This window comes from Oreochromis niloticus, linkage group LG17 (assembly GCF_001858045.2).
Source record: "Oreochromis niloticus isolate F11D_XX linkage group LG17, O_niloticus_UMD_NMBU, whole genome shotgun sequence".
NCBI classification, from domain to species: Eukaryota; Metazoa; Chordata; class Actinopteri; order Cichliformes; family Cichlidae; genus Oreochromis; species Oreochromis niloticus.
The window spans coordinates 37,364,212-37,380,190 of NC_031981.2; the positions used below are offsets into that span (position 1 = coordinate 37,364,212).

Below are 15,979 nucleotides of genomic sequence, written 5' to 3' on the forward strand. Positions count from 1 at the left end.
ACTGTGGGAGTGTTTATAATATTCAGTCAGTCTGACCTGAAGGAGGGAACAAAGGTAGTGTTAGCCAAAATGTTAATATCGAGGCTTTAATAGGCTTCACAAATCAGTGGGTGGAGTCACTATGCCACGTCACCATCTTTTGTTTACAGTCTGTGTTGGGCCCTGCCTATGAAAATCCTTTGACCCAGAATGACGAGTGGATGCTGGTAGTGTGTTCACTCTGTCATTCTCACATGGTTTTGGTTCGCTGTGATAAATGCATATAGTGTACTAGTGCTGGGCGATATCAGGGAAATCTAATATCACTATATTTTTTAGCTATATTGCTTTTGGTGACCATTTAGTTTAGACCAGGGGTGTCCAACTCCAGGCCTCGAGGGCCGGTGTCCTGCAGGTTTTAGATCTCACCCTGGGTCAACACACCTGAATCAAATGATTAGTTTATTACCAGGCCTCTGGAGAACTTCAAGACATGTTGAGGAGGTCATTTAGCCATTTAGATCAGCTGTGTTGGATCAAGGACACATCTAAAAACTGCAGGACACCGGCCCTCGAGGCCTGGAGTTGGACACCCCTGGTTTAGACCAAGTAGTTGTGGGAACCAACTAGTGTGCAGCGCCCTGTCCTCACCTCCAAACATCAGAATACACACTTTAGAGCATGTTGATGGCAGTTTATCACAGTTTTACACTATAGTGTCTCAACCAGATTGCATGTAACTGCCAACTTGACCCAAAACGATAGCAGACTGACCTCGTCTCATTGCCACTTTATCACACAAAAGCTGAGATGATGCAAAGGCAACAACTCTCTGATGTGACAGGGGGAGACATCTATCCTGTAATGGTGCAGTGACTGAGCATCATTTAAACACTGCAGCCTAAATGAGTGTTGTTGTTGACTTTGTCCATCCCTTCATGACTACAGCGTGATCATTTACAGCAGGACAACATGGAACTAGATCTTAATTCAACAGAGAACCTTGAATGATGTGGTGAATGGGAGAGATGGACATGCAGCCAACAAATCTGCAGCGACTGCATGATGCTGTCATGTCAGTATGAGCCAAACTCTAAAGGTTTCCAGAACTTTCTTGATTTTTTTGCCACAAAGTACCGAGGCGGTTCTGAAGGCAATAGACCCAGAACTAATAAAAAAATAGGGTATTTTGTGTTCATCGTTTCCTCTGAGGAATTGGTGATTGGTGTCGCTCAGCGTGAAGAATACAGTCAGAACCTTTGTTTAGATTGGAAGAGCAAGAGTGTGATGTGCAGTCATCAAAGCCTTTTCTATAGTTCCCTCATAGCAATCAAATAGTGCAGCCACTAATGCTGCTGATGCTTCAGACAGGAGAATGACAACAGTGCACAGCTTCACTCTGAGATGTGGACAGTACCTTTTAGAGCCTTGAGTACGAGTCCAGCATACATAACTGCATCGACTACATACACGAACCCAGTCACTCGCTCTGTCTCTCTGTTTGTTGTTTTGGGTGTTTCACATAATATAATATCCACATGTTGATGAGATCTAACTCCTTTCAGTCCAAACTCAAACTTTCAGCCCTTTTTCCCACAGAGACAAAGCCAGGCCAGCTCTCCTGCCCCCACTTCCTGTCTATATTTTTTCACACAGACACGAGGTTCACATCAGTCTCCACATTGTACCTTTAAAGAATGGCATCAGATTGTGGCCGACGGAAACGGTGAGGACAGGAATGTGAGGTGAGGGGACAGATGGTAGAGAGTGTGAACACTCGTTGTGAAGTGATATCTGTTTACAGGCCCTGTGGGAGGGCTGCTAATGCTCCAATAAAAAGTCACCAGGCAGACAAAGAGCTTCAATAGATCGAGTAAAGTAGACATCACCCTGAGGTGGCAGCGGTGTCTAATCTAATATAGGCACTACAAAAGCGAATTTGGATGGCTTAAACACGCGGCGTCGCTTCTTGTTCTTTGTATTTGGTTTCCAGCACATGATCACAGTGACCATCTGATGACGTATAGTCCTGTTAACCTTCTGAACAGCAAATACTTGAATTATTTCTGAATAAATAATCCTCCTTTCTAGCAGTTCTCAGCTCCCCTGAACACTTCTTTATGTACATAACAGCAGACTTTGTTCTGTCCTGACCTGCTCTGTGTACACCTGCCTGCTAGCTTGTTCTTCATGTCTTTATGCAAGTTCTCCTCTGTGGTTTAGTCACCACGCTGTGCTCGCAGGATAAAAAAAACACAAGAAAATTGTTTGTGTGTCACCTGCTGAAGGAAAGGTGTGATGCTGAGGCATGTGAATGCAACATCAGCATGTTTGTCAGTACAGCTGGTGTCTCATATTTCCATGACTGATCATCTGCTTGATGGTAATTAAATACATGATGAAAAATTCCAAATCTAAAGCATTTGGAAATAAAGAAGATGATTGTAATCATTACACTGTCTTGGAAAATGTGAACATATTGATAACATATTGAAGCAAAACCAGTTTCTGGTAACTTTGGGTTGATCGTGTTTTTTCTCAACATGCAGAAACAAGTTCTTTTTTCCTGCAACACACTCAGCAATCATTGTTCTCTACCTCAGTGATGTCAATGTGGTAAATGCACAACATTTGTAATTTCATTGGAGTTATGAATTGTAAATCTATCTTGAGATTTCTCCTGTGACCTTTCAGATTGGCAGATTAGAAGCTGTTGAACAGAATTACCCAGACATCCTACATGCAGAGTTCTACCAGTTTTGCTACTTTCTATTTTCTGAGTTTGTTCTACATTTTTCATTTTGACCTTTCGTGGCACGTATGTAACAAATAGAGTCATCCTTTAACAGAACAGGCGTCTCCTCGCTACAGACATTTTTATCTAATTGTAAAGGGTCTCACTGTACACAATCACAATTTTATATTTGAAAATCCTTAAGGCGAAACATGTTGCAGAGCTAACGTGTCTTAGATTAGCCTCAGCTATGTTGCCAAAAACAGCGGGCCGGTACCGGGCCGTGAGTCGTTTTTATTTATGGTTTTCAGGGTTTTTATCGTTAACTCTGTTTCCACAAAAAAGGTTGGGGACCGCTGGTCTAAATAATATTTGGTACTGATTCTTATAGAGCACTTTTCTACCCTGGAGCACTCAAAGCACTTTATAAACATGCCTCATTCACCCATTCATACAAGCATTCACACTCTGATAGATGCATCAGAGAACAACTTGGGATATTTGGCATGCAGACTGGAGCAGCTAAGGGTCAGCAGATGGTCTGCTCTACCTGAGCTACAGCCATGCTTTGGGAGATATATTAGCAGGTCTTTGAACTCTTTAATATTGAAGTCTTTTCACTGAGGAAAAGGTGAAAAGTAGTGATTCGTTTCAGCTTTCATGCTGTTGTTGAAGTCGGATAATTGCTTTCTGTAATGTGCAGGTATTGGAGGTAACCTGGTGGCTATTCAGTCAAGCAGGATCTCCACCCACCTTCATTTCCACTGTGCTCCTGGGGAAGTTCCCGATGAGGCCAAGGGCTGCTACTACCCCTGCCGCACATTCTGTGGTACAGGTCAGTATAAGCACACACACACACACACACACACACACACACACACACACACACACACACACACACACACACACACACACACACACACACACACACACACACACACACACACACACTCTGCAACAGGGATTGTTTTCCAGCTGTGAAGCGCTGCCTTTCATGATTTGCAGTCTAACGAGCACTGTTGTGGCTCCGCTGGAGTCGTTCAGTCTGGCACTGTTTAATTGGCTTTCACACACATATACGTGTTTAAAGTAGGCTTGGATATCATGTTTTATAGGAATGGTGTCAGAATGATGATCAGGCTCCACTGAAAACTTTGAAACTGTAGCTTTTAGTCATTTCCCTGGTGAGCTGCTCGTTCGTTGTGAGGCCCTCTCCTGCAGGCGTAAATTAGCTCTGTGTTTGGAAGAAGCAGTGGGGGCAGCTGGTGGACTGCGTGAGCGAGTGCAATTTGTCACCAGCCTATCCAGCTGTGTGTTTTTCATAAAGAATAGAAAGATGTATTTTGGATCCCTCACGTTCAGCTCTAAGTTTTTCCGTCTTGTTTGTATTTTCTCAGGCGCCAATCATCGTTCTGCACAGGTGCTCCTCTTTTTAGTCATCCCCGGTCACCTACTTTTCCTCTACATCATCCACCTCATGAAGAGTGGCCACACAACCCTGACGCCCATCTTTATGTCTGTCTACCTAGCTGCTGCTATGCTGCAGGTGAGTACGTAACCACTGTAAAGAATTCCAGAATATTCCTCCCACATGAAGCATTTAAGCTCATTGGCTCTTTTTGCAGTCCCATCTCAGACCTTAATGCTTTGTTATCAACACCAACAAAAAGGCAGTCCTCAGGCTCCTCTGTGATTCCAGCTGTTTAAAGCTGCACTAACCTCTATTTTGCACTAATGCTGGATGAAGTGACTATATGTGATCTGACAGGGGCCACTTTAGTGACAAAATATTAGGCTCACATTCATCGGTGTACAAATCAGCGCTCATCCTGTTGTCTTCAGTTTGCATCAGCTGATTTTTTGCAACATCTACAGAGTTTAAACAGAAGAAATGATAGCATGTTTTTGATCAGGCGTGTTAACTGTATTTAAGAGGGTCAGTGAAAACAGCAACACCTGTGAACCTGTGTGAAAATATTCCAAGCCAGATATAAGAGGAAGATGAATCTGTGGTTGTGTCTTCCTCAACACAAGGCGGAGATGCAGGTGTGTGTATCCTGTGAATTCCTTGAGTGTTGTGGTTTGAGGCGGTGCCTGAAGGAATCCTGATTTTGTTTTGGCAGCAGGTATGATAATTATGAAGGAGCAGCTTGAATTATGATTGGCTGCTTTCATGTCTTAGGTGCATCGTGATCTGTCTTTAAGGTCTGGAATTTGAAGAGTTGAGTTGGCATGGGGGTTTTTGTGTGTGTGTGTCGGACTCTTGCTGTGCCCAAAGGCTTTTTAAGGCTTCCCTAAATCTTTAACGCAGACACAGAACATTAAGATGTAATCCTGGTCACTGAGGAATTGGAGACTTTCCAAATCAATTAAGAACAGAGCCAGCAGAGCCGCTTTAAGGATCCTTCAGTCCCAAATAGAACATCAGATGGCAGAGACGACTCTTGAGACTGCAGGAGTAGAAAGTGTTTGTATCCAGCCTTTTTCACATTGAAGTCACCAAAGAAGAGTGACTGATCTGTTCAAGCGCTGAATTCTGCTTTGTGTGGCTCTTTCTGCACGTCTTCATAGATGGAAGTGTTTTATGGTATAAATATTTATTGAAGTAAGATGCAGAAATGGCTCCCAGAAGTACGCATGCTTTATCGCCAGTGTATTTATGCAGAGATTAATTATTACGAAATATAAAAGCTCAGTTACAGCCCGAAGTTTCCCCTCGTGCCACATTAAATCACCATTTAACACCGTCATATAGATGGACGCTAAACTCTGTAATATTCAAGAGGAAAATGTTGAATAGTAAATTCATATGTTTCAGTTAGCATTGTGTTTCCTGTGCCTGCACATGTTCGTGTCTCAGCAGGCAGCCGTTTGAAGAAAATAAAAAAAGCCACTGTGCTCTGCTCCAAACAGCAGACAGGCACAGCTGATGACACGCAGGTAGCATGGTGGGGCGTTTAGTAGCTAAAGAATTTAGAAAGGAGCTTTAAGGGACCAAATATTACAACAAAAATGACCTGATGAAGGTTTAATACAACTGGAACACTGGTTCTCAAACTGCGGCGCATGGAGCCGCTACAGATGGCGTCTGAATGAGCAGTGGAAACTGTCGAAAAAGAGTGAATATTTTTTTATAGGGAGAATAAGAAAATACTTCTGTGTGCTTTGTCTCTGTTTTGGTTGTGTCAAACATGACCTCATGGGGCTTCCAAATAGCAGTGTTGGTTTACAGCACAGTAAACTGATCATGGAGTGTTTACACTGAGAACTAATGAAGCAAAGCGCTGCAGTTTTGAGAATCTCACATTCCAGGGGGTCCAGGAATAGTCGTGTGTCTCTGGGAGGATTGTGGAAACCTGAATAGCACTTGCAGAAGAGTGAGCAGGACTGCAGGGCTGGAAAACAAATGTGTGGGTGTTTGAGGATTATAAGCAGGGGATAGCAGCTTCATCTTCAGCGAGCCTCCGCCTGTAATGCAGACCACTGCAAATGATGCAATGCCCTACAGCAAACTCACATGTGAGGATAAGCTTGACACTTTAAGGTCGTAAAGGGAGGGCTGTCTACTACTGTAAAGATGCATAATATCTGATTTCATGAGGAACATTAGTTTTAACATTGTTTCTCCACTGGCTCTGAGAAAAAAGTAGCCTTGGCCAGTGCCCTTAAAAGACCCCGATGCACTCACTGCACATCGGAAACTGAAATCACATTATCCACACGGATACATTTCATTTGGTTTTTGCCAGTAAGTCTTTTTAAAGAAATAAATGCTCAATTCAAACTGGCTGTGCGAATACCCAGTTGAGATTCAGTATGGACTTATTTTTCTCACACCTTCCAATGTCATTCCAAATTTTCTCCCACATTCGATGCAGCACGAGACCCCATTTGGCAAAAAAAGTCTGTAACATGGCAGAATTTGATAGTGTCATTCAGTTCTACTTTAACTGTAGCAGTCTGCTTCTTTAATAGCAGTGATAAGCAGAAACTGCACATGGTACAGTTTGATAGTGTTCCATTGAAAGTGAAAGCATAGAAAATAAGGGGAGAAATTGAAACATTCCTGCAGAATAGCCTGACTCATTGTGCTATCTCTGCCAGCTTCACAGTACAGTCACTAGTTAGAAAGGAAGAATGGGCTTCTGCATGTTTTGGCATACGGTGATTAATAATTTTACATAAATCCATAGGGATTAAAAAAAGCCTGGAACATGGCAAGAGATGAAACATGAAAACATAAACAAATCACACAAGACAGCACGCTGTAATGTTAGCCCACAGCATATCCAGTATAAGAATGAGGCAATACTAAACAAACTAAGGCAACACAGTGCAATCAGTGGTGGTGTGAAGGGAAAGTAGAGAGTTTGACAGATTGGGATTGGAGCAACTTGGTCTGATGAGGTTAAACAAAGTTTAATAGTGAAGCATATGCATGTCTATGATAATGTTAATGGAAGCCAAGTTATTGGATAACACAAAGGTGGTACGCAGGAAAATATGAATCAGTAATAACTGAGGTAATCATCTCTTACTCTGAAGACATGACCTCATTGTTCCAGTGAGTGTCAGATATTATCCAGCTCAGGAGAACGTAGTTTGAGCTCTCATCTGTCAGCAAGCGTTTGGTCCGCAAACCAGTCAGCTTCATGCATGTATCAGAAACACAGAATGGCCAGGCTCTGAGGTTACGCATGACATTTTCCTATCAAGTACACCGGTTCTGCAGTATGAATGTCAGCTCAAACGCAGTCAGGCTGTCTGTCAGGCAGTGCTCAGCAGCAGCAGAATCTTATTTTGCTAGTTTAATAGAGTAATTGCTGTGAAAGGTTGCCTAGAGGCAAAATACAGAGGAGTGTTTCTGAATGCGCTCAGTAGCCAGCTTAACACTTTCAGATGTGAAATCAGCATCATCATCATCATTCACCAAAACAAAACAGATTTTATTTCCTGATTTGGCTTTGACTGCTGTGTGATGTGAGTGACGGCTGAAATGTGAATCCAAAAACAAACAATGCCTCGATTTTTGTAATGGTAAAATCGGAGAGATTTTACAACCAGCAGCAACTTTGGGGTTGAAAAATTATGCCTTTGCAGACATGCTGAAAACTCGAGTTCCTCTAATAGCTTCCTGAGGCTGGCTCCAAGGGTCAGTCAGTCCCTTTAGACTTCCATGTTAAAGTGTATCATAACAACTGTACTCAAGATGACTGCTTTTTAATAAATCACACTATTAAACTTTATAAATGCTTAAAGTTAGGGCTGTGGCTGCTGGCACAGATAACTGTAGAAGGCACCTGGCTGCTGGGTAAATGAAATTCATGTATTTTATTGTAAAATTTAGCACTAATGCCCCTCTGTGCTGGATCTATGCAGAGACTACACGAGTGGCAATGCTGTTGCCGGTGTCTGAGTGGGCTGCATCAACAGCAGATACATTGTAAGGGAGGTGCACATCAGGTTAGGGCGTAAGGTTTTAGAAGGGTTTGTGGTTACAACATTCCTATGGCATAGATTTGATACAGACATATAAATCTAATGACATTTATATATGCCTCTGTAATATGCATCCATATAATCTCTGGATGTATGTTGTTTATCATGCTTGCAGTAAGAGCCATGTACCTGTTCATCTTAGCCGCTGTGATGCCTGACAGGAGCTTCCATGTGGTGCTGAGGCAGGTTATTGGCTGGTAGTTGGAGGGGACTGGTTCCTTCTGGGAGTCCTTGAGGATCAGGACTGTCCGACCTTCGATTAGCCATTCTGGGTGTCTCTCGTCGACTACAAGCTGGTTCGTTTGTGCTGCCAGACGCTTGTGGAGTGCAGTCAGCTTCTTTAGCCAGTAGGCGTGAACCATGTCGGGGCCTGGTGCTGTCCAACTCTTCATACTGGAGACCCTTTCTTGGATGTCTGCCACTGTGATGGTTACTGGACCCTGTTCAGGGAGGTTGCTATGGTCTGCCCTCAGATCCACTAGCCATGGAGCATTGCTGTTACTGGTTGCGTCCTTCTCGCATATGCTCTTCCAGTATTGCTCTGTCTCCAGTCTTGGTGGTGCTGTTCTCATATTGTTCCCCTGCCACTGAGAGTACACCTTGGCTGCTTCTGTGGAGAACAGCTGGTTTATTCTCCTGCCTTCGATCTCTGTGGTGTATCTCTTCAAGCGGCTGGCCAAGGTTGTGAGTCGTTGCTTGACAGTCTCCAAGGCCTCAGCTTGCTGTACTTCTTAGGCACCTTCTACATCGCACCTTTCTGCAGCTCCGATAGTTGGCTAACCTCCCTCCATGCCTCTAGCCTCCTCCATGGAGGACATTGCTCCTTAAGGCTGTTCAACTTGTAGCCAAGCATCTCACTGATCACTGCTACTGTAGTGTAGATCAGCTGGTTAGTCTCTGTAATGGTAGTGGTACGTATTGTACTTAGTGCTGCATTCACATCATCTAGTAGATGATATGTTGGTACTTCACGTAGTCTTGGTAACCAGCAACGGAGGATCCAGGTTTCAAGCTTTCAGGTCAGTTCCTCTTGCAGTCAACACTCTTTCTTCCATCGCTCTTGGGGCTTGGTGATATCTGCCCCCGATACCTATCCCCAAAAGCCCAGTATGGCCAGTATTGTAATTTTGAGGTAGAACCAGCTTACTTTCAGACGTGATTTTGGCTCCCACAATTGTGAAAAGAAAATCATTGTAATAAAACAGTTCAGGGTTGTTTTGCAAAAACGTTTACTATTAAGCTCTTCTTCTTTTCTGTGGATGTAAGTCAAGTGCACTCTTTCCTTTTGCATGCAAAAAACTCAAGGTCACTCATTTTTAAGTGCAGCTTGAGCAGGATGACTAGAAGGGAACAACTGGTGAACAAGATCAATCTAGAGTCAGTGAATCTCACAAGGTTTATGTACTATAAGTGAACACGTGGAAGCGTTATTAATCACTGCAGAGACTGTCATTCAGTTTGCATTCAACAGCACACGACAGTTAGCTTGGGCTCAGCTCTATGCTTTACGATCACTTGGTGGAGAGTCACATGTAGAACATGATGCTGGTAATAAAGGTTTTTAGTCTAAATGAAGACCATAAAGCTTTCTTGTACTTATGAGTTTAGAAGGGTTAAAAAAATGCTGGAAAAATGAGTAGACTTTCATAGCAGCAAACTTGGAACCATGCACCAAGGCTGTGTCCAGGTGCATCATAAAGAAAGTTGATTTATGTTGAGGAGAAAATATTGAATATAAGAAATGCTCCCAGATACAATGAGCTCCCTTAAATTAATAGTATTTGCCACTTAAAAAAGATCTTTCAGTCTACTTTTATATTAAATGACTTCCATTTTAAATCTTCTAATTCAAAACACATGAATACAAATGAAATGCTATAATAAAATACCCAAGTCTGTGTATTCAAGTCATTCTCAAACTTAATTTTGTTCTAGCCTAGAAAAAGAAAAGATTATTCAATAATGGCTCAATAAAGCAGCTTGCAGTGGTCCACAAATCAAGCATTTCACTGAGCACTACTGTAGAATACAGCAAAATCCAATTATGTTTGCCCAGATGATAAATACTAGAGTATCTAATAAAGTGGCTTCAAGTGATACAGTTTGTATTACTGTAGGTTTTGCAGGTTTCTTTGAGCACAGGGGTGACATATATACTGCATATATGTTGCTGAGATACAGAGAACAAGGGGCTCAGAGATGTAAGCAAAAAAATGTCTATGTAACAGCTGAATGCACATATCAACAACACAATATAACTTTACCTCTCAGAGATGATTAAACATTGATTATTTCAGAACATGTATTCATGTCAAAGTCTGGAATGTGTTCGGTGTTACGTGAAAGTCTGTTTTTTGTACTCAGTATGCTGAATGATTTGAGAAATGTGCAGGTATAAATATATGAGTCACTATAGCACAAGTCTTTGTTGCAGTCATTACAGACCACCTTACAGGGTTTGCATGTCTTTTTATTGTCTCACCAGTATCAGAAGAAACACTTTCAGTCGTCCATACTTTCTGTCTGGTAACAAGCAACGTCCAGTTATTTACAGGATTAAAGGATTTCCATGAAAGACATTCAACGATTCCAGCAGCGTCCTGAATTGTCTCTTAATCTCATAATTCCTCTGTGTTTGCAACATTACAAGTCGTCATAGTTCTTTGAAGCAAAGCACCAGCAACTGCACAAACTAAACATAAAGAGTCCTTTTCGGCAAACCTCCAGTCATTCAAGAGTCTCAGTCATTGCATTTTCTGCAAATGGTCCAAGTTAAAAGTAAAGTCTGATATTTTTAATGAAGCAAAGACTCTTAGGTTACACTCATACAGTTTAGTCTGTACCTTGGAAAGCTTGTATTCACTTTAGTTGGACATGAGCAGGTGTGTCCATGTAGCACAACTGAAAAAACCCACAGTGCCCCAGAACTAAATAAGCTACAAAGCAAACAGAATTTTAAACTTATTTTGTCCTGATAGAGTGCTGTTATTAACAAGACAACCAAGTCTGACTGTGACCTAACAGCCTATGGACTAAGTGAAGGATGCAGGAAGAGTTCTGCAAGCTTCCATGTTCCTTGCTTCATTACTTTCATTCACACTGATGAGAGGGGGGCTACTGGAATAAGAAGGCACAAGTGGGCATGAGATGAGAACCGGGCACTGTTGAAACACTACTATGTACGTAACCCCAGTGGAAGGGGTTGCATGAAGAGGATGTGGGACCTTGGGACACTGGGAATCTTCAATACCCAGCATCCAGACTGACAGCAAAAGTCAAGTCAAAGTAAATATCAGCTTTATTGTCAAAAACCGTGTGTACAGATCATACACAGGAATTTAAAATTGCAGTGTTCCCAACAAATAGTAGCTCAGTGTTCCAACATTCGGAAGAAGGGACTGCTCTTAGAGGACAAGGGGGCAAGGGGGACCCAGGACAACAGGTCGGGGGGGTATCATTACTCCAACCCAAGATTGAGTACCAAGCCCCAAGTACGATGGAAGAAGGAGCGTTGAGTGCGAGAGGAACTGACCTGAACGATAGGATCATGGCGAAGCTGGAAACCTGGACCCTCTGTGGCTGGTTACCAACACTACATTAAGTACCCTCAGAAGGTCTGCCTGAAGTTGTGAATGCAGCACTGTGGATGATCCCTGCTGCAACCATCACGGAGGCTAATCAGCTGATCTTGACCATGGCAGCAGTGATCAGTGAGATGCCTGGCTATAACATGGACAGCCTTATCAGAGCTGCAGAAAGGTGCGATAAAGAAGGTGCCTAAGAAGTACAGCAGGCTGTCCATACCTGAGGCCTTGGAAACTGCCAAGCAAAGACTCACAGGCTTGGGCAGCCGCTGTAGCAGCCGCTCGAGGAGGTATGCCAGAGAAAAAGAAGGCAGCTGTAGCCGCGAAACTAGCCGAGGTCTACGCTCAGCGGCAGGGGAACAATATGAGAACAGCATAATTTCTTCTTTCTTTCAACTATATTTTTATTTCAGTCACCTGTGTAAGTGTACTGTAATCGAAAAACTGACTTAAAGGCAGACGCAGTCAGACATGGCCATCTCCGGAGATCAAACAGCTTCATTGTGTAGACAAATCATTCCTCTTCACTCAGGCATGATTAAGGAACCAGGTACAGACGCTGTGATCGAGACCGCTTGATGGATCGGCACTCTGCTGGAGTTCCTTCTTTCAGTTTTCATTTGGTTTATCGCAGTTTTTAAATTGGATGTGTCTCATTCATTGAAAAAACGTGGCCCTGAAGCTTTGCACACAAGAGCCTCTCCTTCCCCTCCTGCCTGAAAACCAAAGCTAAGCTGTGAACTGTAAATGATAGATTGTAGTCGGCATTTTTAGATCCAGGATGGTTCAAAAGCAACAATTTCAGCAGCTGAGAGGATGTGCTGCCCTGTCACCATGAATGAAAGACAAAGTGACAACGCCCGTGCTTGTGAATAGGTTTGAAAGCTTGTTATTTACCTGAGAGACACTTCACAGGGTCATGACTGAAGATTATTAGATGTGAAAGCAGCAGACCACATTGTACCACAAAGCAGGGCTGTCAACAGGTTATCAGAACTCATACTTTAATGTTATTAAACACAAAACATTATTGTCATAATCAAATCGTTCCCCCTCTTCTGATATCATCATCCCTGATCGTATACTTTGCATGATGGTATCAATCAATGTCTGCAATACTTTGTTTGTCGAATGTTTTCACTGCCAACTTGGACAGCTCATTTCCTCTTAAATTATAGACTTGTCCTTATCTTTTAATAGACTTTTCTTTTCCTCTCACCACCGTTCCACTTCATGTGTGGAAACTTGAATTATGAATAACACTCTAAGAACTCGTCTCTCGGTCTGCTGCTCTGTCCATTACTCCTCCTCGTCTTTGTGGCCGTTGCAGTTTTAAGTGTTTACGCTACTCTGCTTGGCATTTTAAAGCACCTATTCATTTAAAGTTCTAAGGTTGCTTTTCTCTTTCTTATGATTGCCAAGAAAATAGAAAAATACTACTTGAAAAGTCGAAAGAAAGAAGGAAAAGTCAAGACTTCCCAAAATTGCTATTATCATAATTATGATTATTATCTACATTTTATTGCCGTTTAGAAAGCAGCATGTCTGAGAGTCTAGAGCTATATAAACATGCTGCTGTGCAGTTATGTTTGCCGCTTCACTCAGAGAGTTTGAACATTTGTTGAGTTACGTACTGCACTGTTTTTCACCAGTGTGATAGCCAGTCCCTTCCTCATAATATGTATGCATGCATGTATGTATAATTATACTTTCTATGGAGTAGTTTGACACTGAGAAATACAAGTTAGTTGTCATAGTTTTAGACAAAAAGGAGTAACAACACGAATCTCCAGCTTAATATCTGGTTATATATTTTACAACACAGGCATTAAGTCTGATATACTTCTGGTTCAATTAAATATATTTATTAGTACTGTTTTAAAAAAAAATTAACTAATTAATCGCACTATTTTCTGTAATTAATCGCGAATAATCGTAATTACTTGATCAATAGCTTGGTTGCAATGACATTTTTTCAACTTTATATTTAAGCTTGTAACTGACATTTATGCAATATAATGAAGTAAATGCAGAATAAACACAAAGAATGTTAAATGCTTGAATTCAAAGTGTGTCTTTGAACACAGGTTCTCTCCTGTGAAATACAACTTTCTAAAAAACCTATATACTAATAGGGAAGCTCTGCACTAATATATAATATAAATTAGTGCTGTCAAAGAATTAAAATGTTTAATCAGATTCATCACAGGGTTACTGTGGATTCATTTTGATTAATCACGATTAACTATCAGTCGTTTTTATTCTATATTAATTGCATTTCATTTTGCATGAGCAAACAGAAAAAAGGGGAAATATACGCACTTAACATGTTTATTGAACATCTTGAACATTCATGTTAACAAAAACTCTGTAAACATGTATCCTCTCTGTCTCTGTCTCTCTTGGGGAGGCTTCAAGTCCTTGAAACGAGGAACCAAAGCTGTGTACAGCGCCTGTTCTCAACCATATTAACAGGTCTGCAGTTTGTTGCAGTCCACTGGGCAATTCCATCCATCCATCCATTTTCCTCCACTTATCCGGGGCCGGGTCGCGGAGGTAGCAGCCCAAACAGAGAAGCCCAGACCTCCCTCTCCCCAGCCACCTCCTCCAGCTTGTCCGGGGGAACACCAAGGCGTTCCCAGGCCAGCCGAGAGATATAGGGCGTTTATCAATATGCGTACTTGTGCGTACTTGCGTTCTCGTGTACTCGTGATACGTCATCAGTCAGAGACCAAGTACTGTTCCAATTCGAAGTACACATCACGCCGAGAACGCGAAAAAGTCCCGGATGTGTTCTCGATCCGCCCATTTTATCGAGCATGCATCGGTGTAGACTTGGGACAGCTATATATCCCAGAATGCATTTCGTCCAAAACTCAACAGCGGACTCCCGGCACATCGCCCCTCCCCCCCGCTCGCGGTCTTCTCACTACTCAGGTTAAAGAAACCCCAGCAGCTGTCTATAGTATTGAGTGTCCACTAGAATAGAAATAAAAGCGTTCTAACATCTCACCTGCTTGTTTTTATTAAGGTATGTACACGTATGTACATGTACACTATTTTTATTAATAGAGGTTTCACTACTGAGGTTAACAATGATCACTTAGATCACTTCTAAATGTTAATGTTTGGTTCATTTCAGTGTTTTATTTGTTCCTGAGTAAACCGGTTTGGCTGTGATTAAAGTTAAGCTTCATAACATGTTACTCACAGTTAAATTAGGAGGGGACGGCAGTAAAAACTCCGGACCTGTGACATCATCACGTACGCTGGTGTTCCGACTGTACAAATCACGAGTCCGTGCTCGCGTTCTCGGCGGGTACGTACTCCCGTGCGTTCTCGGCGAGTACGTACTCACCGAGCACGCGAGTACGTACTCGCGTACTTGGGCATTGATAAACGGCCATAATCTCTCCAGCGTGTCGTGGGTCTGCCCCGGGGCCATCTCCCGGTGGGACATGCCCGGAAAACCTCACCCAGGAGGCGCCCAGGGGGCATCCTTGTCAGATGTCAACTGGCTCCTTTCGATGTGGAGCAGCGGCTCTACTCTGAGCCCCTCCCAGATGGCCGAACTTCTCACCCCATCTCTAAGGGAGAGGCCAGCCACCCTTTGGAGGAAACCCACTTCCGCTGCTTGTATTCGCAATCTCGTTCTTTCGGTCGCGTTAGCCAAAGTGCTAGCAGCATCCCCGGCTAACGTTTGCTTGGCGTCAGTGTGATATTTTAAGCTGGAAGTGCTTCGGTGAAAAGAAAACTCCTTCTTGCACAATGTGCATAATACTTTCTGTCGGTCGACTGTTCCAGCTTGTTATTTTTTTAAATACTCAAATTTCCCATCGAGAGGGCCGATGTGCGTTTATCATCTTCATATTGAGTTGATTGGTTCAGCTGCCCGTCACCAGATCTACTGCCCAGTTGCGCATGTGCGAAGGTAACTCTACTTGGACAAACTGCCCAAAATGCATTGATAGAAACATTTCAGGGATTTTGAGTCATTCTGCACTCCAGATACGTTATTAGCGTTAAAAATTTTAATTGTGGATTAATTTCAATGATGCGTTAATTTTGACAGCACTAATATTTATATAATCACAACAACAGTTGCCTCAAGGCACTTATATTGTAAGGTAAAGACCCCACAATAATAATAACTACGTTCTAATCCTCTAATCGTAGCAAGGAA

General features: G+C 42.4%; 1 protein-coding gene across 2 annotated transcripts in view; it reads left to right on the top strand.

Moving 5' to 3' along the window:
* The window catches only part of slc41a2b (solute carrier family 41 member 2b), a 36,451-nt gene that overhangs the window by 17,263 nt on the left and 3,209 nt on the right, over nucleotides 1-15,979 (top strand). For both annotated transcript variants that reach the window (XM_019347075.2, XM_019347076.2), the window contains exons 9-10: nucleotides 3,417-3,548; nucleotides 4,111-4,259. In XM_019347075.2, the coding sequence (XP_019202620.1) occupies nucleotides 3,417-3,548; nucleotides 4,111-4,259 (281 nt within the window). The remainder of the gene's footprint in view (nucleotides 1-3,416; nucleotides 3,549-4,110; nucleotides 4,260-15,979) is intronic.